This window comes from Carex rostrata, chromosome 8 (assembly GCF_964058835.1).
Source record: "Carex rostrata chromosome 8, lpCarRost1.2, whole genome shotgun sequence".
Taxonomy (NCBI): domain Eukaryota; kingdom Viridiplantae; phylum Streptophyta; class Magnoliopsida; order Poales; family Cyperaceae; genus Carex; species Carex rostrata.
In genome coordinates this window covers 2,137,125-2,161,698 of record NC_135925.1, presented here as the reverse complement: position 1 = coordinate 2,161,698, position 24,574 = coordinate 2,137,125, and the positions used below count along the sequence as shown (strand labels likewise).

At 33.8% G+C, this 24,574-nt stretch overlaps 2 protein-coding genes across 3 annotated transcripts; both read right to left on the bottom strand.

Annotated features, from left to right (window-relative positions):
• Positions 1-3,502: 3,502 nt before the first annotated feature.
• LOC144558389 (cyclin-B2-1-like) lies at positions 3,503-7,534 on the bottom strand. 2 transcript variants are annotated; one of them, XM_078307233.1, is made up of 11 exons: positions 7,384-7,534; positions 6,903-6,972; positions 6,720-6,813; positions 6,578-6,610; positions 6,191-6,308; positions 5,916-6,056; positions 5,335-5,424; positions 4,685-4,906; positions 4,283-4,381; positions 4,008-4,186; positions 3,503-3,851 (listed from the first exon to the last, which is right to left on the bottom strand). In XM_078307233.1, the coding sequence occupies exons 2-11, from the start codon at positions 6,958-6,960 to the stop codon at positions 3,716-3,718; spliced, it is 1,170 nt and encodes a 389-aa protein (XP_078163359.1). In that variant the 5' UTR covers positions 6,961-6,972; positions 7,384-7,534; the 3' UTR covers positions 3,503-3,715. The 2 variants fall into 2 exon arrangements, with proteins under 2 accessions (XP_078163359.1, XP_078163360.1); XM_078307234.1 differs by lacking the exon at positions 6,578-6,610.
• A 3,286-nt stretch (positions 7,535-10,820) lies between these two features.
• LOC144557983 (uncharacterized) lies at positions 10,821-23,997 on the bottom strand. The gene is made up of 39 exons (XM_078306672.1): positions 23,819-23,997; positions 21,871-21,920; positions 21,669-21,768; positions 21,315-21,422; positions 21,082-21,198; positions 20,831-20,975; positions 20,444-20,691; positions 20,015-20,167; positions 19,207-19,257; positions 19,006-19,149; positions 18,824-18,907; positions 18,552-18,626; positions 18,372-18,473; positions 18,194-18,256; positions 17,695-17,790; positions 17,505-17,606; positions 17,296-17,409; positions 17,114-17,206; positions 16,747-16,875; positions 16,465-16,663; positions 15,961-16,095; positions 15,830-15,879; positions 15,486-15,569; positions 15,345-15,413; positions 15,181-15,257; positions 15,001-15,070; positions 14,013-14,162; positions 13,246-13,314; positions 13,020-13,164; positions 12,876-12,940; positions 12,710-12,775; positions 12,537-12,630; positions 12,393-12,429; positions 12,226-12,283; positions 11,635-11,745; positions 11,457-11,524; positions 11,299-11,365; positions 11,135-11,203; positions 10,821-11,046 (listed from the first exon to the last, which is right to left on the bottom strand). Exons 1-39 carry the CDS (start codon positions 23,876-23,878, stop codon positions 10,954-10,956), a joined length of 3,810 nt encoding a protein of 1,269 aa, XP_078162798.1. The 5' UTR covers positions 23,879-23,997; the 3' UTR covers positions 10,821-10,953.
• Between the last annotated feature and the right edge of the window lie 577 nt (positions 23,998-24,574).

Below are 24,574 nucleotides of genomic sequence, written 5' to 3'. Positions count from 1 at the left end.
GGATGTTATGATCTATAACGTTCAAATGATGTTATAGACCATCACGTTTTTCTTAGATATTAAATTTCCGAATATTACTTCTCTATTATCGATATATATATATATAGAGAGAGAGACTAATATGCATTCGATAGCATATGGGCCGAAGTGCTACCAGTCTAAATTTGAAATTTCAAAATTCAAAATGTCGATCTGAATCGTTAGATGTGATCTCTATATTGAAATGTGGTTGAAGACCAAATTTTATATTTTTCTGAATTTTTTTACTATTTATTAAGCCACTTTGAAAACCGCTGATCCAACGGTGGCTGATTTTACTGTTTTGTTAAGCCACCGTTGGATCAGTAATTTTCAAAGTGGCTTAATAAATAGTAAAAAAATTCAGAAAAATGCAAAAGTTGGTCTCCAAGCACATTTCAATATAGAAATCACATCTAACGATTCAGATTAACTTTTTAGATTTTAAAATTTCAAATTTGGACCGATAGCACTTCGGCCCATATGCTACTAAATGCATATTAGTCTCTCTATATATATATATAAAGAAATCAAGTTACAACAACTTTTGAGTTACAATAAATTACCAGAATAATTTTCTACATTTTCAAAGTTTACACTGCTGTACTACGAACAATCTGTCTTATTGACTAATTTGACAAATCCCGGGAGGGATCCCTCTTTTTTTATTTGAAAACCCCAACGTTCATTAGATTATCTGTGACAACAATTCTGTTTCATCTTGTGTGATCATATTAATGTGTGGTTAATGTATTAAATAATAGTAGTCAAATCAAACTTTTTTTTCAGTGTTCATCTAGGTTGAGCAACATGTTAGCATGTTAAGTGTCAAATTTTGGTTTTTTGTAAGGGAATCAAATTACCTATGAGCAGAAAATTTATGCATACATGGCTTATTCATTCATACATTTTATATTGAGTGAGTCTATGGTACTATGCATATCACGGGTTGTTACTGTGCTACGACTCTATATTCGAGTTTGCAATTCCTAACGGTCGATCCGAACCGTTTATCTTGTTCTCCATATTAATATGTGTTTGGAGACCAAATTTTATATTTTTTGAAAAACTTTTACTATTTTTTTAGATTTATTGAAAATCACTTGAACGGTTCGGATCGACCGTTAAGATTTTTTTTTTTTTTCATAATTTATCTATAGAGAATTTAAATTTTAAGGATCAAGATGCTTCAAGTTTTGAATTTTATTTTGTATACAAATTCTGATTATATTTCTATGTTAATTTTTTATTTATCTTGACTATTTTTATTGTTCGAAGACTTCAGTTAGTAATTCATTAGTGTTTGTTAGGCCTTTTTTTTTTTTTTAAGATTATGAAAGAGAATGGAACCTATAATTCATAGAAGTGGTTGGTCTTTAAGTTTCTCAGTCATATCACGTTATCGTTATGCCTACTATTAACCGTACAATTTGCTTCTCTCTTCTTATTTATTTTGATCTAATGACTCATATAATATTGTTTTTATTCTTTTACGAGTAGAACTAGAACATTCTTAAGCTCACCAAACTCATTCCAAAAACTAACGGATTGACTTCAATTCGACTTGATGGTAGAATTTTTTTTTTTTCATTATTTCAAGTAGGTCTGCTAATGAGCGGTAACTCGCTCAAAACTCAACCCGGCCCATTCATTCTTTCATTAGAACCCGATTCGGCTCGACTCAACTTTGAATAGTAAAACTTGACTCGGCTCGGTCCATTAGACTCTTTAGGCTCGGTCCATTGGACTCTTTAGGCTTGGTCCGAACTCGGCTCAAACTCAATTAATTGTAATATATTTCAAAGGCATGTCTGTCTCACCACTCACAAATCACCAGGACCCATTGGAGCTCTTCCGGGTAAATAATAGGTGTCAAATGGGTTGGAGGGGTTGTTACTTCTTTGTCCAGCCCCAATTATACCTTATGTATTCTTAAGTCAGATTTAGATCCATTATCAACTATATATTTTGTTTATGTTTGAAAATATTTGCACTTTATGTTATCCGACTTTTTTCTTTTATTTTTTATGATTGCATGCTATTAAATTAGTGCTTACGCGAATGAAATATTCTGTGTTAACATAATTTAAAGAACTAATTTTTATAAATTATTATGACAAACAGAAAACACTGAAAAAGTATATGAGTTTCCATATATTTTTAATAAGGGAAAATATAATATCCTACTAATAGTAAGACCTGGATGTTAATTTTCGCACAAAACAAAAACCATACTTTTTTTAGAAGAAAGGTGAGAATCAAGTCCTCAAATTTCATTTATCTTGTAACAAGTCGTGCCGGTTTGATTATATTTACAGGTAACATGAGTTAAGAAATAAAATAAGACAACAACAGTTGAAAAGTAAAGGAAAAAAAAAAAAACACCAATGAGAACAAACTATACTTTCCTGGACCAGGAACCTGTTAACCCCATAAACTGGTACCAGTAGCTTATAAAATACAGTAATTGAATTATATGGTACCAGTACCATGTATACCGCAGAAAATGGGATCCGACCCGTTTACAGATCAAAGTATATTTATTCCTCCATACTGAACTGCAGTGTTTTTTGTCAGTTTTGAAACCAATTTTGTATTTCTTCAAAGTTGTTGTCATGCCAATTTCACAGTTCAATGCAATTTTCAACTTGAGGTATTGCAAATTAAGCTGTCAAAAGCAACATTATGTAGTGACCTTGCCAGACTTATGATCAGGGATTTTGAAACTGAAAGAAGACTTCAAGCCCGTTATAGCTTCATTCACAGTAACTGTTGTTGAGACCTGTCGTTAAGAGTATTTGAAAAAACCCAAGTCAGAAACAAAATTTCAATTTGCTACCAATAAATTCCAAGTCAGAAAGTCGGGGATCATCAACTAAAATTAGAAGTCAACAATTTAATTACCCTTTTACAGAACCATGATGACGTTTAATCGAATCGATCCAAGAGATTTCCTCACAGCTAAAAATCAGACCGGAAGTATTTTTCATCAGTAAGCACACTAAGCATGCTGCTCCATTTTCAAGTAACCTGACCATTGCACTTGATGTCCTGTAGAGAATTTAATGATACTAGTTTAAGTTAATGATACTTTGATCTTTAAGCTCCCCAGTAACGGAGAAGGCAATTTTTTTTCCTTTCACATATTGCTGTCATTTCATACTTTTTTATTGACATCATTTTTATAGTTATATATGCACCATTATCACCTCGTTCAATTTTCTCCAGTGTCTTGATGTTTGAAGAATAATTACAGTGGCGATTTCTTCTACAAACTATAATATTCTCACTAATATTATACAGTTTATATTTTAGTATTAATTTTATAATGTCTGTATGATGTGCTTTAACAGTTTTCTGACAGAAACATCTCACAGCAAAAATACAAGGTTTTTTTTATCTGTCTTTAACAGTGTACTGTCAAAAACCCCGTAATGTAAGAAAAAATAACTTATTCTTCAGACAAAATAAATACAAGAGATAATTTTGCAAGTAATTATATTTTATTCAGCTAAAAACATCTTTAAAAATTCCCATCAAACACAACAACAGGTTCATTATTACATGAACAAAGGATAATAAAATAAGCTAAAACTGGTATCAGTTCTCATTTGAGGCAACTTGGGTTGCATTTTCTTTTGCAACTTGAGTTGCACGAGAACTCGACATGATTTATTATAATATCTGCAGAGAACCTTCAGTCCAACAAATATAGCGCCGGCTCAGATTTGGCAGCACAGCCGTATTTGTACGTGCTATATTTTCTGTGAACCCCTGTCAATTTTCCCGTACCGGCTTTCTTGTGCAGATCCACCATCAGGCGTGAGCATTCACTATAAAGTAACAAAAAAATAGCGAAAGATAAAATTAGATGCTATAATGAAAAGATGTTATAACATTCATAATTCTTTTGTATTAAAAATAGTATCCAGAAGATATCTCAAACAACACATTATATGCTTTAATGGCCTTCTGGTTATTGCACTTACATTATCTGGTCTTCAGAATAGGTTGAATGAAACTGGCTAGTTTTGGTCCAGAGCTTGTATCCCTTGAGTGAGCACTGTGCAGTGTATACCGCTGCTGCGGCGAGGAGAGAAGGTCGGTACCGCAACATGTTGTAATCCACCAAGCACAGCTCCATTAGAAAATATGAAAGCAGGTCCATCTATGATCACAAAACAAAAAATAAATAAAATTGTTGGGTAAAAATTAAAAACAATCATATTTTGTAAAAACAAGTAGAGTATAATAGTTTAATAACCTGTTTATCAGACTGAGCAGCTTGGAGAAACCGTTTCATGAAGACATATGGAGTCGGTACAGACATGTTGAATTGGAGAGTCTTTACAATCAGCCATTCCTGATCAAATGTTAAAAAAATGTTGCAATATTATAAAGAAACTCTTCTTGTGACAAAAAATATACCAACTAGTTATAGTATTTGCAAAAAGCACCCCATACATGAACATTTCGTTGCTACCAGAGAGAGATAAAAAGCAGACCTTTGCCCAATTTTTTTCACGGAGAAAATAATTCTTGAAGCTAAAACAAAAATTACTTCTAACCTATCCATTAAAAATAGGTGTTCTCGACAAATGATTAGGGTTTTGCCAAATAAAATAAACAGCCGAGTGCACACAACAAGTCTATAATGCCTTCTTACCATGTTAAGGATTTCCTCACGTGTGTAGGCATGGTCAGAGATTTGCACCAGATCCCCAACTACGGGCACAGAGACCTCCTCATATTTGCATGCAAGTAGCATTGCAGTAACTCCAACCAGCTGCAACTTCTTTCGTTGAACATTTTGCCGTTCTAGGAACCGGTCAATAATGTTCACAGTTAGATACAGTGTCTCATCCATGAGCTCAAACTTGTAATGCACCTGAATATGGAAAAGAAAGAAAAAAAAAATTAATATAGATGAGTTACAATAAGTTAAATTCCGACAATTTAATCCTGAAAATCTAACAAGCTTTTTTTTATCACAAGTTTTAACTAGTTACAATTTTCATGTATGGAGATCATAAGAACTATTGTGGAAAGATTTTGGTTATGCTATTTTCGTATAGTCTACTAGCCAAGGAATAAGGGTAAGCTAGCCTTTCTGCTGCGTATGGTTCTGATCTTGCTGCATCCATGATCTTCCAGTTCAGCTAGCCCATCAGATTATGGGTCATTTTTCTTTCGTTAAAAAATTAGGGGCACCTCTGTGATTATTCTTACCTTTAAATAGTTGGTGCATCCTTTTGACATTTTTACTTAACCTTGGTTTGAAAACATTACTAGTTTCACAAATGCCGGCAAAATTACCTCAATGAGCCAGTCAATCAGAATAGCTCGCATCCGATCATTGATGTCTGGTTGCTTAGCCATGTACTCGGGGTTCACACAACTTGTTTCCTGTGGAGTAAAATTAGTTAATTAATTACTTCTAAAATAAATAATATTAATACACTTTTCTAATTTAGTTAATAATCGCCTATTCCTGAGAGATCACCACTTTTCCTCAAAGTTTGTTTTCTTGGAATAAATATTGCCAGATTAGCACATCTGGGCACCAAATTATATTTGGAAATTAGATCAAAATTATGACTCAATTTGGCATTATTTCACCCAATTTTTTGCAACATAAAATAGATTGACAGCCCAAAGAAATAATAGATAACCAGAAAATTTTGAACAATGCACGACTAATTAACAGGTACTACACCAGACAAAAAACACATTTCCAAAACAGTACAAAAGTGCTTGATTTGCATATATTTGGCAAATAGACCAAAGTACAGACTGAACTGTGACCTCATTTTACCACAGTTTTGCAACTTAACTTGACAACATTCCCAAAATTGTAAAATAAGGCTTGATTGCACATTATAAGAAGAAAAAAGTACCTCAATGTTTCTGTAAGTCCCATATATTTCTTCGACGTAGTCGACAACCTTTAACGGGTTCTTGGCATCTGCGCTATCTATATCAACCAAAGTAATATCTTCTGAAACATCTTCCATTTCTATCTCCAACTCCTCTGCCTTCTTCATTGATCATAAGTTTCCAAAATAATTTAAGAAAACTAATGAGATTTAGTTTTTTTTCTTTTAAATTGTGGGTACCCATCAGACCTTTACAAGGGTATATATGGACAAGAAAAATTATGTACTAGACAAACCATGTATTCCAATTCTTCGACCATTGGAATTGGTGAGTCGGTAACGGATTTATGATCGACCACTTGACAGACGGCCATTGGGAGATGTTCTTTTTTGGCTAGTGAAGCTGCAAAACTCCTGATAATAACAAATATCATCAAATTTTGGTTTCAAAGATGGTGGATTTTTATGGGGGACGGGATCTTGATAGTGATTAGACAATCTTGACAATGACAACTAAATCAATGCAAAAGAAAAAAACTTAAATAACAACAACTTTTTAGCATGCCTAGTATATTCAATTTCTTTGTAAACATTGCTTTTGATGATTGTCAAGTTAATAATTGTAACTAGATCATAACCCCATATATATATTTGGTTATTTCATTTTATTTAATTTTCTTTACCTGGTCATGGGTCGATAGCTCGTGAGATTTTTTCTGCAAAGAACATAAAAATTATTAGAGGGACAATCAGAAAATAACATGTAACATTTTATCACAAGTTAAGACAAAGATAAAAGAAAGATATAAATTTGAAATTAATTACTCTGTCAATTGCTTCTTGGTGACCGGACAAGCATACGATTGCGGGGCACCCACTAAATTTTCAATATTACTTAAAGCTCTGCGGTTACCCATTGCTGCAAAGGGAAGGAAAGTACTAGGTTGAAAATCAAAGAAGAAAGAATTTAAACTTTTGAATTAGTTAGAAAGAACAAAAAAAGATTACCCCTAAAATTAGTTGACGGTTTCAAAATAGCATGCCTGTTCTCATCAACTGTCTCCATTTCAAGCAGTACCTTTCACAAGATTTAAAAAGAAGCTCCAATTAATTTCAAATTTCAAGAAAAATAATATCAACCCAAAATTAGACAAATGCTCAAATCTTCATATTTGGAGATTTGAACAGGAAACAAGACAAGAACAAGATTTAAGACTAAGACTAGTCAGATCGGGAAATAATACTGAGAAAACCAAAGAATACATTCAGATAAAGTGATTTCTTTTCTGAAAGAAGATGTACCAAACTTTTATCAAGAACTATTGGCTTTGATAAAACAAATTCGTTCCTAGGGAAAAAAAAAACAATCAAAGATTTCAGAAAACCTAGATTGATCAGCTGAGGATGAATAATTAAAAACCAAAAGAATCATCTGAGAACCAAAACCCCAATACTTTAGACAAAGCCGAGGTAGATTAATTAAACAAACCTTTTTCTTTTTCTCTTCCTCAGGTTAAATTATTGCGCAGAAGAGAAAGAGAGAGAGAGAGAGCACAAGAAAGGAGATGAAAGAAGGAATTAAAGACGAGATGTTGAGAGAGCCGTTAATGGGTAGCTCTAGCGTCTCTCTCTCTATCGCTAAAAAAAATAAATAAAAAAAGGGGTTTTATCGCTTCTTTTTCTCTCTCTGGCGGTGCGTCCAAAAATACAATTGTAATGTAATAATAAAAGAAAGTATGTTTCTATTTTTCTTGCTCAATTAATCTTCTCCAGTTGTAAATTAAATGCTAATTTGAAGTACAACAGATTAATGGAATAGTTGAATTAAAAAATGTTTCAAAAAATGGAGAGAATTTGTGTCCTTAGATGCGATTCCTTTCTCCTCGAAATTCAAATCAACGGCTACTAAAATTTGTCCGTCAGAAAAGGAAGAGAGGAGACCTGAGCCGCTCCACGTGCTCTCTTCTAACGGCTACTGCGCGTGTTGCTTTGCTATTCAAATTTTCAGATCCCTTGCGCTTTCTATTTTTAATCCTTCCGTCTTTTCCCTCATCCTTTCCGGTAAATATTTTAACAGAATAGTTTTGACTTCATGCAAGGCACATACTTTAGAATCAAAACAGCAATGTCTATTATTGTGCGCTGTATGAAGCGGAAACTAATCTGTTAAAATATTTACCAATACTTTCCAGTTACCACAATGACTTATCCGGTCACTCCCTATTCTTGTAAGTGGGCCCATCCATAGGCATTCGACACGTGTCGGTCAATCCCAGGAAGTAACAGTCAATAGTCGAAACGCTGCAGGTCGTTTAGCTGCATAAGGTCCAATTTTTTGTCGGTTAATTTGTTTTACTGCTCCGTCAATTATCCAATGGCATCATCTCCATTTCTATCTACAACTGGAGGTCTCAATTTTTAACTAATGTATCTATATAAAACTCCAATTAAATACATTCTCTTTTTTATTTTGTAGAAATCATCATACGATATCTAATTAAATGAACATGCATTGTATCAAGGTAACGGACCATGAGTCCATGATGCCAATTTATTTATTTGCATCTGGATTAAACAAGTGGGTCCCGTATCAATTAAAGGATTTATATTTGATTTTGATTAAATATGAAGGCAAGGGCACAGACAAACCCGAAAATCTATATTTAATCAAGATAAATTTTAAAATTATTTTTCAAATAAATAAATAAATATCAAGAAATAAGAAGGATGGGCCCCACATTTCATCCCTGTTTTATGCCCTGTATTTAGAGTTCAGGTCCGTGAAGTAACTCAATATTTGGGTTTAGATCAGGACTATTCGATTCGAATCCGTAATAATCTATCCGTAGTGGAGCGCACACATCTCGAGAGATGAATTCGAATCGCGAAGCAATCTCGAGTGACGGATTCGAATCGGATGGTCCCGATCTAAAATTCAAAGATTGAGTTACTTTAGGAGATCCGGACACCTGTATTTAGGGGTGAAAACGATATCGATAATATATGATTTGTATTCGATCTGTATTTAAAAAATTAGATGTGGATATCCGAATATCTGTATGAATACGGATACGAATATGATTTTACATTTCAATTATCTGTATCTAAATAGTAGATATAAAACATGAGGAGGGATCAAGTTACAACATTTTTTGAGTTACAACAAGTTACAACAAGCGTTTTCTAAATTTTGAAAGTTCAAATCGTCGATCCAAACCGTTAGATGTGATCTCTATAATAAAATGTGCTTGGAGACCAAATTTTACATTTTTTGGAATTTTTTTACTATTTATTAAGATGGGTACAAAATTCAATGGTATGAATTTGACTAGTTTTTGTACCCATCTTAATAAATAGTAAAAAAATTCCAAAAAATATAAAATTTGGTCTCCAAGCACATTTTATTGTAGAGATCACATCTAACGGTTTGGATCGACGATTTGGACTTTCAAAATGTAGAAAACGCTTGTTGTAACTTGTTGTAACTCAAAAAATGTTGTAACTTGATCCCTCCTCATAAAACATATGGTTTAATATATATTATGAACAAATTTTGTTATTAACCTTCATAACTAGATAAATATTATGAACTTTAGTATCTTTTAATAATATTTTTATAATTTTTCAATAAATATTCAATTCAATCTGTATCCGTATTTGTTAAATATCTGATCCCTATCGTATTTGTTTAATATTTGATCCGTATCCGTATCTGAAAAACTAAAAAGAAATACGGATATAATTTTACGACTATCCGCACCATATCCAGTCCGTTTTCACCCTGCATGTATTCATTGTTATTTTCTTAGAAATCTCGTTCTCAACATAAACTTTAGGTAAGTTGTTCTTCAGACTTCATTCCGAAAAAATAACTATTTAAATAAATAATTAGATATTTAATACGAGAAAAATATCTATGAATCAGTTTTGTATTAAACTAAATTTGGACACAGCTAATTTTTTTTTCAAAATATTAAAAACTTTTACAATAATAAATAATACATTTAACCGATTTTTAGCAAAAAAAAAAAAAATGATACATGACTCATCCGATGATATTAGATGATAAAAAAAATTAACAGATAAAAAAATAATATATTATTTTTAAAATGTTGTGAGGACTTATTCTTTTATTTACTATAATTTGAATAAAAAAAAATTCGACGGACAGCGCACTTCTGTCCTTCCAACAATCTGTCTTCCTCCGAGATTTTGACTAATCTGACAAATCCTAGGGATCCCTCGTTTTGATTTGAAAACCCCAACGTATACTAGATTTTCTGTGACAAAAACTCTGTTTCAGCTTACGTAGTTATATTATATTTCCCACTACAAGAAATGCGTACTTAATTTATCAAATAAAAGTTGTCAAATCTAACTATGGTTTAATTTCAGCGTTCATCTAGGTTTAGTAAAATGTTAGCATGTTAAGTGTCAAATTTAGTTTATATGAAATGTCGTAATTTTAAATAATAAAACATTGACTTAATATAAATAACAATTAAAATATTATTAAATAGCTAATTTGAATCAAAAAGTTTTAAGATAGAGTTTTTTGGGTGTTAATAATACTTGTCCTTTTCTTGTTGATTGCTTGAAGCTTTTAAAGTTTTAATTAAGATTATAAAACCGCTCTAGGATTAAGTTTTCTAAATGAGGATTCCAATCATTATTGTAAATAACGGTATGCATTTGTCGGATGGACACGCACTGCCAAGCAATTAATAACAATTATAGTTTCGTTATTAAATGCTCACATTTATATATAAAAAAAATGTTACAGAAGTATTGTAATCTATGACGTATCTTAAGGTTGAAACGTTGTATTGTAGATTACAACGTTTTCCTCAAAGAGAAAAAAGTCGCAAAATACAACATTTGTGCTTGATCCGTTACTATTCAGGACGCGGTGTCATAGATTTAATGTTTCTAAAATGCTATAAATTTAAAATTGGCATATTTACACTGTAAAAGATGATACCAGAGAATGGGAAGAAAACAAAACAAAATATAAATAAATAAATAAAACTATAAAGCTGTCACATATTATATAATATTCTCAGTTCCGTTGGTTTCCATTTCCAAGCTGGTCTTGCGGTTGATCTGGAATGGGTTGCCTCCTTGCTGGGGGCCCACTTATGCTCAATAATACCTGACAAGAAACATATAAGAAAATAAATATATTTAATGATTAAATGTAAATTTTGTTTAAAGGAAATTAACAAGCAACTATAGCTCACCGGAAGGAATATAAGCCCGTGTAGGAAGCCGATGATAACCAAAGCAAGATACATCTCAAAATAGTACACCTGAAAGTTAAACAGAAGTAGTTTTAGACAAATTCCTAATAAAAATTCTTCAGAAAGGATCAGCATTTTAGAGATGGTGAAAAGGTATCAGATACCACAAAAACTTTGGATTTGGCAAAGCGTAGAACGACGACTCCGGCCAGCTTTGTCAAAGTGATTCCACTATGGAAAGCAGAGCAAATTTGTCAGAATAAAATGGTAAAACAGCTAGTATTGATCAAAACTTGTGCAATTATTACTGGTACAAACCAACCTAAAAACAGAGGCTCCCATAGTAGACACAGCTCTTTTCATTCTTTGGTTGTTATCTCCTATGCTAACCTGTTTTTAGCATAAAATTTGTAATGGAAAAGGATCGAAAAGGATGTGTATATAGGGAGTATAGAAAAAGGAAAAGGATGTATATAGAGAGTATAGAAAAAGGAACTAACCGTAAAAGCATGTGTTATATGGACACAAAATTCAATGGCAATACCAATTGACATGACAAGGTTCACGACAGAAAGTGCATTTAGCTGAATACCAAGTATAGCCATCACCCCCTGCCATTGATTCACATTAGGCATAAATAATCATGACAAACTTCTTCAACAAAAAGAGGAGTCTGGCTACCGTACTGAAATCCTAACGGCCCAAAACCCTATGGGATAGGCTTCAAACAAAGAGTCCAAACCATTCAAACCAATCTCCTTTGTAAAAGCTTCATTTACATATAAAATATTTAAATTTTCGAATTTATTTAGTGTCAAGTCAAGCGGTAAAAAAATGATGAAAAATAGAAGGTTTTAAGTTAATTTTAATGCAGACATTTTCCATCAGTTCTGACAGTTTAACTTGATACCAAATGAATTCCAAAATTTATAAATTTTGTATGTAAACGCATCACTCGTGAAGTAGATCGCTTTGAACAGTTTGGATTCTTCATTTGAGGTCTATTCAATAGGTTTTGGAGGCCGTTAGGTTCAGCCTAAGGTTAGGACGGTATCCAGACTTGAAAGAAAAAAGGAAAGAGATTATAATACCATCAAATCGATTACAATCATCAATGCCACACCCGAAATGATTGATGCTGTCCAGAAGCTGAGATCATAAAGTAAATTAAAAGCTCAGTTAGAAGCTAGGATCAAGAAAGACATAGTTAAAAGTGAATTTACTAAATGTTAGTTTAAAACAGTGCAAGAATGACAACCTGGTGGTTAGAGCAGCACAAACTACAAATACCGCAACTGTTAAATGAAGCATACATTGTCAGTTTAATGAAAGTGTATGGTAAAGAGAAATAAATGAAATTAAGTAACTTCAGTTCTTGTTATATTCAAGGAGAAATGGATACCTAGAGCAATAACAAGGTTGGTGAACGCTGTTTTCCATATGTCAAGATATTGCTCAAAAAATATGTAGAAAACCGAGTATGGAAAAATCTCCATCTGAATTGAAATAACACAATTAGTAAAACAAAGATGAGTTTCGTTGCAAAATAAGAAAACTGGGTTTACATTTATGTACCTGCAATGATTTCGACATTTTTTTACTGAAGTCTCTTGCAGCTCGCATGGAGTCTACATAGTCACTCTGGAATTTCAAGTTTTATTAAAAAAAAAGAGTTAAAGCACATAAAGTTAATAAAATAATAAAAGATCAGTTCTTTTCCCCTTGGTGCCTCTTTTATAACCTGTTTGTTAAGAGGAGTGTGGTAGGTGCGAAATGCCGAAGCTTGAATAACCCCACTCTGAAAACCTGGCAAATTAATATGCAGGTATTCAAAATTAGATGTCTCTGTCTCAATTAAGCTTAATTTTGAACAGGAGGTACAAACCATTAAGATTTAAATTAGTGGTGTAAGCTCCTTTCCCTCCCTTAGCACAGTCAGAAGAAGGCAATGCATCAAGAAACCATGGAAGCTTCTCTTTAAATTGAGATGTGGACGGCCGGCCATTTTTCAAATCTGACCGCAAGAAGCACTGTTTTACGCAATAACATATTAACAACACTATCAATGGTAAGAAAAATGAAGTACAAAGTGAAGTGTGGTTTTAAATTACAGTAGTGCAGTTGTTGCAAATGCCTGTTGTTGTGGTGCACGTGCCGTCATCCATCTCACAACAAGGTGCCTACAAGCAAAGAGTTCACATACCTAATTCAGATTGACAAAATAATAAAAAAAAATAGTGTTTATGCTTTTTTATTGACAAAATATATCTAGTCTGTGGATAATTTTGCCCCCCTCTTTAGGTCTTATCCCACCTTGAGTTGGAATTGAACAAAAGTATATCTGGATTTAACATTTGCATTCCAAGTATGCACAGTCTCCAAAGTCATTTAGGTTCAGCTCTTACTATATCAAGGGGCAATTCAATCACTTGTGCTAACAATGGCCTCGATTTTCACAGTGAAATCCTCAAATATAAATTAGCAGAAAGATACAAGTAGACATAGCAAATATTCAAACACGGTTGGATATTATTTGCAGAGGAGGAAACACAAAGGGGCATAAAACTGTAGGGCCTGCAACTATAAATAGGCAAAGATATGTCATGTTATTTGTAAATACAGTAAAACGTAGGGTGAAATTTACCAAAACCTTTACCTGTTTTAGATTGCAAATATGCCAAAGCTCTAACAACTAGAGTGTACTTTACATATAAATTTCAAGGATGGATTGAATATCTAAAAAATATGGTTCAGTGTAGGAATTATTTGCAAAAATAATTGGAAATTATTTCAAAAGTTGGGTTTTATTCCAAATTAAAGTAGACAACTTAAAGGTCTATTGTATACATGAAATAATGTTGGTGTAATCTGCATATACCTGGTCATCAGGAGGGCAGTAGCTTTGATTGACGTGTTTACGGCAGCAGCTGAATGCATCAGGAGAGAGCCAGACGAGGAAGTCATCAAGCCATGATGCCACGGGTTTTGCTATGAAAGTGCTTTTTGGGTCAAGTGACGCTTTGGTTATCTGTACATTAAGTTAGGAAGAATTAAAGACTATAATTTACAAGACAAGATGGTTAACATGATACCTGTCTAGTAACTAATTGTGAATTAATTTTCTGCTAATAATTGTATTGGAGGAATCCAACCCTTTTTTTTTAAAGAGTAGGGTTAAAATGCTTCGTTGTTTTTGTGCCCCAATCATGCCTCACATCCTTATCTCCGTATTTAACAGTCGATCCGAACTGCTCAGCATGATCCCCATATTAAAATGTGCTTGGAAACCAAATTTTATATGTTTGGAAACTTTTACTTTTTTTTAGATAGGTACGATACATTGTTTTTGGATGGTCCAGAATCTTCTGAAAAACAATGATTTTGTACCTATCTAAAAAATAGTTAAAAAGTTCCAAAAAAATATAAAATTGTCTTGTAACACATTTTAATATGGAGATCATTTAAACGGTTTGAATTGACTGTTTGGACTTTGACAAAGGAAATAACTATGTGAGGCATGATTGGGGACGAATACAATGGGGCATTTTAACCCCACTCTTTGTTTTTATATTATATTTGAGCCTAACTATCAGAACATGGAGACTTCAACATCTTAATTAACTGCATGATTGGTTTGTTAATTATTCCCTTTTGAATTCCAAGGTTGCAATATTATTAGAATCATTCAAAATTCACCATTTTCAAATTCCCCCCCTTTATACATATTTATTATGCATTGAATTGAAGTTATCCAAAACGGTGTTGAGAACAAGCTCTTGAAGTCACTATCTCTACATCTTACAAGTGAAATTAGTGTTAAAACTTAAAAATAGTAAAAAATCCTAAGAGCTATTTTAGGGTTTTACCTGGTTTAATAAAGAGCCAGAATTGCATTGGTTGATGGAACAAATCTTGTTTGTTTGATCTGATTCCGTGCTGAAAAAATTAAAAGTGTTGAAAAACTTATGAGGAAGTTTGCAACAGAGCATCTCATTGTTGAGCCGATTATTAGTAAAGTTTCAGTTAAATAAAGAAAAAAAGCATACCTGTAGTTGAAATTTTTCACCACAAAATACACTGGAGGTCCCACTCTCAAGTACTTCTCAAGGTCACTAAAGTAGCCCTGTAGCAGTCAAAGAATAAAGAATGTGTACAGATTAATAGATCATTACATAAAGAAGCCCAATGTATAACAACAAAAAAGGTGTACCTGTAAATAAGAATTTCTGGGAAGTACAGTCTGTTGCTCTAAGCCTGGTTGAAGCCTAGCCAAGAGTGCCTATCAGAAAAAGTAATTTATAATGCAAACAAGTAAAATCCAGAGAGAGAGAGCAGTGGTGATGGGACTCACAATGCTTATGAAGAAAAATCCAGCAAACAGGGCAAGTACAACAGCTTTAACTATTTTGTTGGCAAGAAAAGGTCCATGGCATTTCTACAAAAAAAAAAAAAAAATTCAAAATATAGAGATAAACAGCACGTTCTTGAGTATGCTTAATGATTACACGGCAAATAAATTGATTAGTTTTGAAATAGAATCAATCAAGAGTTACCATAACAGGTACTAGTATAAAACCGGGTACAAACACCAATCCACACAGTATGTGCACAGTACATTACCCAACATTATATTATCTTGCACAGTATCTAACTTGGAGAAATATATATATGCAGAAAGTCACACAAATATATTACCTTCATATATTGCTCAATCAGACCAATATTGCATTCCTGATTCTGGTTTGCTGTCAATAATAAAAAAAAAGATGTCCATTTTCAGCAAAAGGAAACAGCACTAACAAAATGCGTTGAGTTCGAATTATTACCTGAACTTTTCTCTCTATCAAATTGCACACAAGGAACACATTCAACTCTTCCATCCTCGGTTCTTCTAAAATCCAACACAATCAATGCCAGAAAGGCCGTCATTTGTAGGAGAAAATCAATTAATATAGCCATTGCTGAAATAAGAAACAATAATGTTTTAACAAAGAAAAATAAAACTAAATCAGACAGATAATCAATCTGAAGTTAAATTAATGCATAGTCATTTTATTACACAAGTATTGATATGTAATGGTACTAATGGTGGCCAAGAACAGCTAAAACTAGTACCATAATTTTAAGTGGGTACATTCTTAGCACACAAGGGGAGAGGCTTGCTTGCAACTTTATTGCAACTTGGGGACATTTTTGCAAATTTCCCTGTGCTTGATTACCTTTTGATTTTACCATTGTTTGGACAGCCCTGTTATCTTCCATTGATCAGTACTAAGCTTGAAGATTTAAACTGTAATTTTTATTTCATAAAAACTGAAAACTTAACTAACCAGCAAAAAGGGAGAAAATACGGACAGCCGGCATAGGAATAATAATGCCAACTGCAAAGGCCAAAACCTCAGATAGGCCAGCGAGAGTGATAGAGGGCCCAGCTTCAACCATTGCCAGACCTATTCTTGATTCCAATGGAAAGTTTGTCGGCTGGCGCTTGACTGTGTGTACTAAAATGCACATGTTATCCACCCCGACCTATGATTAATGCATATAAGTTTAAGTTACTCGAATATGGGTAAAAGAATTTTACAAAGATGGTGAAAAGAGTGAAAGCTTACCGCAAGAACAAGAAAAGGAATCACTTCCATGATAATAAGGGTAGATTTTACTCCAAAGAAACTGAATAAGCCGATTGATGAAACAACTGAAAGCATAACTAACAGAACACCAGATAAGCCTAGGAGTACCTGAAAATAGAAATAATTATATTTCAAAATATCATCCCAAAAAAATAGTAGTTAAATCTGAAAACTATGGAACTGCAGGCTTAGCGTAGTGGTGCGAGCTCCTTCTCTCTATGGAGAGATAGGTTCAATTCTTGAGAATAGCATCTAAAAGATGCTGGGGTGTACTGAGGCGGCCCTTTAATAAAAAAAAAAGTAAATAAAGAAAACTGAAAACTATGTAAAACGAAGAATTCAATACCTTAGTTGAAACAAGAATGGAAAGAACAGACTGATGACGGGGAAAGTTTGCAAGCATCAATGTAATATATGCAAACATCACAACATAGCTTATCTGCATCACAATAGCAACATTATGTCCAAAACATATAAAATTCAAGATTTCTTTAGATTCAGAACAAAAGGAGAATGTCAAAAGTTTACCAGTATGGTTATTGCATCAGCTGTACTCTCTCTGGTCAATTCTTTCTGTATTGAGCTTTCAGATGAAAAAGTAAGGGACAAGCCTTGTGCTTGTACCATCGGAAATATCTCCTCCTGCCATATTTATAATTTTCACAACATTGCACATGCATAATAGATTAATGGCATAGGGTTCTACAAAAATGACAAAAGAATATGAAAAAGGGAACCTTAGCAAGAGTAATGAAAGCCTCTTCCCACGCCTCAGCCATTGCATTACCATGGCTGGATTTCGCATTATTCACCGGATATGTTATGACAACTGCTGTGGCCTAAGATCATACAACAGGAAAGACCCAAAAGTTAGACTACCACTTGAATGTTTCGGTCAAGTTTGGTTAAATAATTGAAATGAAATACCTGAGAATAGTTATTTCCGGAAAATCCACCCAATGCTGTGCTTGGATCTACTGGTGATTGGAATGTGCCAAGGCATGATTCATCCGAAGAGTAATGCTGATGCAAAAATAAAGTTATGCCGTAAGTCTAATGACTTTCAAGGCCTTTCATCTCGCTCATTCTTTCTTTATATTAGTAGTCTGACGGTCCCTATTTAGGATTTACTAATATAACTATTTATACTTCTTTTTCCTCTTTGTTTTGTCAAAACTTTCTACGAAGAGTCTAGTCATAGCATATTTTGAACAGAAAAACCTAGAATCTCAGGAAGAATAACCAACAAATATAAATAACATCATTCAGCCTATGTTCAAAATCCATTAGTTGCATTCTTTTCTTCTTATATCTAATTGCTATAGAACAGCCCTCTTATATAATTAAAATATCATCCCATCAATCTTGAGAATCTGTTTTAATATTTTGGTATGCAAGAGCTTTGATATTTGGTTTTGGGACTTACCTCGAAACAATAATTTGCATGGTCTACATAGGTAGTGTAGCCTTGAGGATTCATTTGAAAATACTGTGAAAAGAGGGAAAAATAAGAAAACAATATCAAGTATGGAGCAACTCAAAGTAGCTTCATTGACTAAAAGTGTCTAACAACAAGGTTATAGGAACAAAAATCAGAAAAGAACCTGTAAAACACTCTGTGTAGCACATGCTGTGCCAAGTGGGTTCAAGCATATATCAGTCAGAGCTACCGAGTGTCCTGAATAATTTGCTCGAAGACTATCGACCTAAATTATGCACGTAAGCAACAGAAAATAAACAAAACTATTGTAACTTTCAACTAGAAAAATTTAACTATCATGTACCTTCTTTTGTATGTCAAAGAGAAGCTTGATGTTATCTTCTGTCACGACATTGCCTGTACCATTTGCTATTATAAGCTGCAACAAAATGTTTTAGCAGTATTAAAATTAACCCTTGAAAGTAGAAGGCAACAGTTCTGAAAACTATATTCTGCAAGCAAATAAAATGCTTGAAGTAAGTACAATATGAGAATTAGAGGCAAAGACAGGGAGAAGAGTTGCATGCCTTACAACCTTCATCAAAGTTATAAAATTTAAAGTACATAACAGTATACCTGCTCAATCCTGTAAAATGGGGCAAGGTTTGTATCAAAATATTCTTTCTCTTTTAAAGCATGACTCCGTGGTGAGACCCAAAGCTGAAAAATGACCCATACTTTGAATTAAACTAATTCCATATTAAAATAAAAGAACAAAAGACACAACTTCACACGGCTATACCCTTTTCAATGCATACCTTTTCAGGTCGTGTTTCCACTTTGAAACGTGTTACCCCTACACAAAATATGGCAGGAATGACCAGTGACACGAGCAACACTGTCCATGGGTGTTTAGCTACAAAAAAGCCCCAATTCCTGCATTTAATGTCAATGACGTATTTTTATTACATGATTAAGAAATGAAACATGAATCAGGTGAGAGCTGAGAGAAGAGATGCCTGCCTGTAGTATTTTAAAATGAGCTTCTGAACATCTGAAGGTGGTTTTGCCTATCAAAAGAAAAGCCCATGTTATATTTGACAAATCAAAAGCATAACATTTCTGAAGAGAAAATACCAAAAGGAAAATAAATGTCTGGGAAAAGAATATCTACTTTTATCCATATTTGCAAATCCAACAATCCATTCATCAAATGTAAAACAGAAAGGAGTAATCCAACAAAAAAAAATTCCACTTGACTCTACATTTAATTACTTCTTAGGGTAAATCTGCCCCTCTTAAAACATGAGCACGGCATTAATTTAGTTTTATCTCCATTTTACAAGGCAATTGCAGCTAAGTTTTAAATGCATTACACACAATCATTATGGAAAGAAAGAGGTCAACAAAGATTATTAATTCTTATAATTATAGTTGGAGTACAAAGAATTAAGTTTTGTATATTGGGAATACGGCATTAAGATTAAAGTTTTACTTTTCTAACTCCCAGATAATACAAGTTAGTTTGGAGTTTTTTTGGCAGATAATGTAATATCGATTGGTGATTTCTGAAATGAGAACAAGGTGTTGGTGGCTTTTGCAAAGAGTCCGTATTCCCTCAGGTACTGGACTGAGTACAATCCCAGTGAGCCGAAAGTAATACGGTGCCCATTTAGATATAGGGATATAGGGGGTTTGTTTTGAGATTCATGCCAGATTAAAACTGACGACTCAGATCTCATTCTACCAGGTATTGCACTGGATCTGAATTCTTTTACAAATCCCATTACTACGAATATAGTAAGAAAAACAAGATATATGTCATACTGGGTGGTGAATATCTTCCTGGCCATCTGCATTGTCGTCATGATCTTCAATAGCAGCATTCACTCGCTTCCTGTGCACTCTCAGGGCCCAAACCGAACATACAAGCAATAACGCAATGTATGATACTGCTAAATAAAAATCCAGGCATCTTGGCTGTACAATACATATCCAAAATTACAATCTGTAAGAGAGGTGGAGCCAGACTCTCAAGCTACACATTGGGGTCAATCATATACAATTTTCATGCTGAGTATGGAGGTCAATTTTACAGTACTCGTAGCATTTTACTCTAAACTATATAGAAAATCATGTATAAGCACAATTTTTTTGAAAATGAATGATTCACTCCATGTAGATCCACCCGTCTATTAGCATTACCAGAAGAAATGATAGGAGGGTATTATTGGAATATTCTCAGAGAGTTTCTACCATTAGGGAACCCATCTTGACAGTGCAAGATGTCTTATGTTTTGGAGCAGTTGGTGTAGAGCTGGCACAAACTGTAGCCGAGGGACAGTCACCGCAAGAGCAGCCAAGAGAGGTGTCCCCACATGAATAAACGGTCGAATTTAGAGGCTTTATTGCAGAGGTATCTGTGTTATCAGCTCGGTATGTTATGGCAAAAGGTGATCCCGGTGTGTTCGCTATTGCTAGTTTACCCATAAATGCAAACCATTCTACAACAAAATGTTAAAAATAAAAGTGAAATTGAATTTCTTTGTACCACAACCGATTAAAAAAACCCATCACATGAGAAAAAGTAAAAAAGATCAACCAACTCTACATAAATGGATCAAAATCGCAAGTAATTGGTACCTTGGTAGTTGCGAGCACCACCTCCTATAAAATCCATGGCCCGGGTATTCAGGCTCCCAAATTTAACATCCTTGCATGAATTGTATAACTTTTCTCCATACGTGCTTGTTACAAAGAAGTCTATAGTTGAAACTGTATTATTAGCCTACAAAGAAATAAAAAAGATTTAGCATACAGTGATACGGTATGTGCTGGTTGGTACCAACAGAAAAAAAAAAAAAGCCTGGTAATTAACCCCTGATATTACTGGCCTTCTGGGCAGAAGTGACATTAATGAAGAGGCTTTGATTCGGAGAGCACGACATCTCACAGTAAAGATTGAGAAAATTCCTCAAGCATGCTGGGCATCCAACAAGAAACGGAATCGCCTACATAAAATGGTAAACAGAGAAAAAAAAAACTATAATGCCAGTACCAGCTAAGGAAAAGAACTTACAAATGTTCAAGCTAATGGAAGCTTGACAAACATAATTTTAGGCAGTACCTGTTGGACTTGAGAGCGTAAGGTTTCGAACTGTTCAAGAGTGCAGCATATGTCACCACTAATGGTTGGGCACAGACTTTGAATCCTTGAAGAAAGCAATTGATCGGGCTGGAGAACAAAAACATTTTCATTATGAGATAAAGAATATGGAAGCATGCATCTAAATTACACAAGGATTATGGGAATCAAACTAAACCAGCCTGGTAACAAGCTGGTACAGCACCATTATAAGTTTGTTGTTTTTCTTAGTGTTGTTGTTTAGGCTTGATTAAACCTCAAATAAGCAAATAAAGAAAAAGATAAACCAAAAATTAAGCAAACTATGCCACATCAGATAAAAGAAGCTTATCTCACCTTAACAGCATGAGTTGAATTGGCACAATTGAGTACTTTACCATCAGCCCTCTGTCCGCAAATACCATACATCGAACAGTATCCTTCTGCATTTATACTGCTAACAAAACAGAAAAACACATTCATAGATCTTATATAAAATTGAAGGAATTAAGGAGTTTCAAGTAAATTAAACAAAAGAATTTGAAAGAGGAGCATATACCCTGATGTGCTGTTCGGATTTTGTGCATTTGCACTGAAGAGTAGAATCATCTAAAAGTAGGGTGCAAGAAATTGAATATTAGAAATTGCTACTGTTCCAAAATTGCATTGTGCCCACCATACTATTCAAGTCAAGTATTGTTCATCAAAAAATAAAGTCAAGAAACTGGGACCATTAGGCTATTCCATTGTTCCTTTTTTTTTATGGAGTGATTTTTTTTTTTTAAGTGAAAGGCTATTGATTGTTGAGTTCAGATAGAGTGACAAACTTTTGGTATGTTGCTAACCAATAGTAGTCATTTACTACATTGAACTAATTGGCCTGAAAGCAAAAGAAGTTTACAAACTATTCATTCTTAAGTACTTTGAAAAAAAATATTACAGCAATGCCCTCCCAGCGTGGGAGGTCACAGGTTCAAAACCGAAATGGGAGGTTTTTTGTGAATAGTTAAAGTTGACAAATTCAACGGCAACTATATCTACAAAAAAAAAAAAATCTAAAATCTAAATCTATTTACATAGCTGGACCCCAGTTATAATTTGTTTCATAATTAACAAAAGCTCAATAATAGTTGATGGGGAGAAAGAGGGTCTGAACTCCCTATGAGCAGAAAGTGTGTGGTTAGTTCACTTAACTTAGAAAAAAAATCTAAATGAGGTGGACATCAAACTATTTTATTAAAATTGTGCACTCTCATCCTGATTCTTGGATTTTATAAATCAAATTTTGTATTATGTATCTAATGTTAAGGACAGATCCACTCAAGCACAATCAAGGTTGATTTCAAATTGAGAGAAGAAAAATACTACATGGTGTTAAATATAAATTATACGCCAACGTAATCCAATTCTATGTTTGCGTAAGAAAATAGATTGGTCTAATCAAACAATGGAATTCGAACTAATCTCAATTGCCCAACAAGTCTACCTAATAAGAATCTGGCTTTGCATTATATTCAGCTGTAAATCAGAAATAGAACTAATTTCCCGTTATGTTTACATGTCCTAACAAAAAGAGATTTTTCCCGTTTATATAAAATACAATTGACATCCAAAAACAGAACCTCCATTTCCCTGGTCAAGAGCTAAGAAGCAAAAGTCTAACCAAACCAACAACCAAATTAACTGGTTTAAACCCATTAGGGGTGTCAATGGATACGGTACGGATCGGGTGGAGACATTTTCATACCCATACCCATTAAAATTGACCTTACCCATATCTTAAAATTGACCTTACCCATATCCTACCCATACCCATTAAAAATTGATCTTACCCTACCTTACCCTTACCCGTTAATATTATCGGGTAACGAAACAGTAGCGGGTGAATAACGGATAATACTAGTATAATAATTAGTTTTATTATATTTTACAAATTAAGCATAAAAAACTCATTCATTTTAACACATATATAAGTGCATTTCTAATAAAAAAATAAAATAGATGTGCAATCAATTCCAACTAAATTAATTTTTATAAAGAATAAAAATTCAAAAACACGAATATATATTTTAGTGGGTTGGAAATTGAATTGAATATACATTTAAGTGGGTTGGAAATTGAATTAAATATATATTTGGATTTTATAATTACCCTATAGGATAATGGGTACGAAATAGTCATTACCCATACCCTTACCCATTTATTTAACGAAAAAAAATTCTTACCCATACCCAATAAACTAACGAAAAAAAAAATTTATCCATACCCGCCTTATCGAATACGATACGGGTCGGGTAAATGGCTAAAAAGGTACCACTGACACCCCTAAAACCCATGTTAGCAAATATTTATAACAAGGAACGTGATCAATTTCCGAAAGCAGAACCGTGCCACTATTATCTTTTCTCGGGTTAATCAAAACAAAAACAAACAAAAAATCGAGGTTGAACAATCAATTAGAGGGAAAGTAATAAAGTGCCATAGTAATAGTAAATAAGGAATAGTACCTGAAGTAGAATTCCCCATTTGCAGAGACCACTGAGCTCTCGTACAAAACGGAGCTCCATTTGAACTAGAATTCCCTCACGAAGCGGTTTAAGAGTGGTTATTACGAAGAGCAAAGAGAGAGAGAGAGAGAGAGAGAGAAGGGGGGAGGAGAGGAACGAAAGAGAATAGAACTGCGTCAGAGAACGAGAAGAAGAGAAGTGGGTTTTTTGTGTTTTATAATCGGGGGCGGTGAACTGGAGTTCGTATCTGAGACTCTCAGGTATTGCAGAGGATTACCCTCACTTTACGGTTTGAGATTAAATCTCAACCGGTTTGGGATTCGGGTCTCCATAAGGGCAGTATTATTGGACTTTGAGATTCGTGCCAAGTTAAAATAAACGGTTCAGATCTAGTAAATGTAAAAGATTCCCTTATCAGGTATTGGAGAGAATTTGATTTCGGTGAACTGACACTCTCTCTCTCATTCCCAACTCACAAGGGCATGGTGCTCCCTGACGTCACTGTCCTTGTGTTGCGTTCGTTGATTATCTTGATGAACACAGCTTCTGCCGTCAGATCTTTTTCGAACGGTCGTGATCCACTGTTTTTCTCCGGGATTTTGGCTATATAATATATAGATGCGAGTTAGACAAAGCGTATCTTTGGAAAAGAATTTCAGGTTTTGCTCCGTTCATAAATTTTCGAACAACTTTTGTTTTCATCCTTCACTCTAATAAAAATATAATAAACCGACTGATTTACCTACGAACATATCT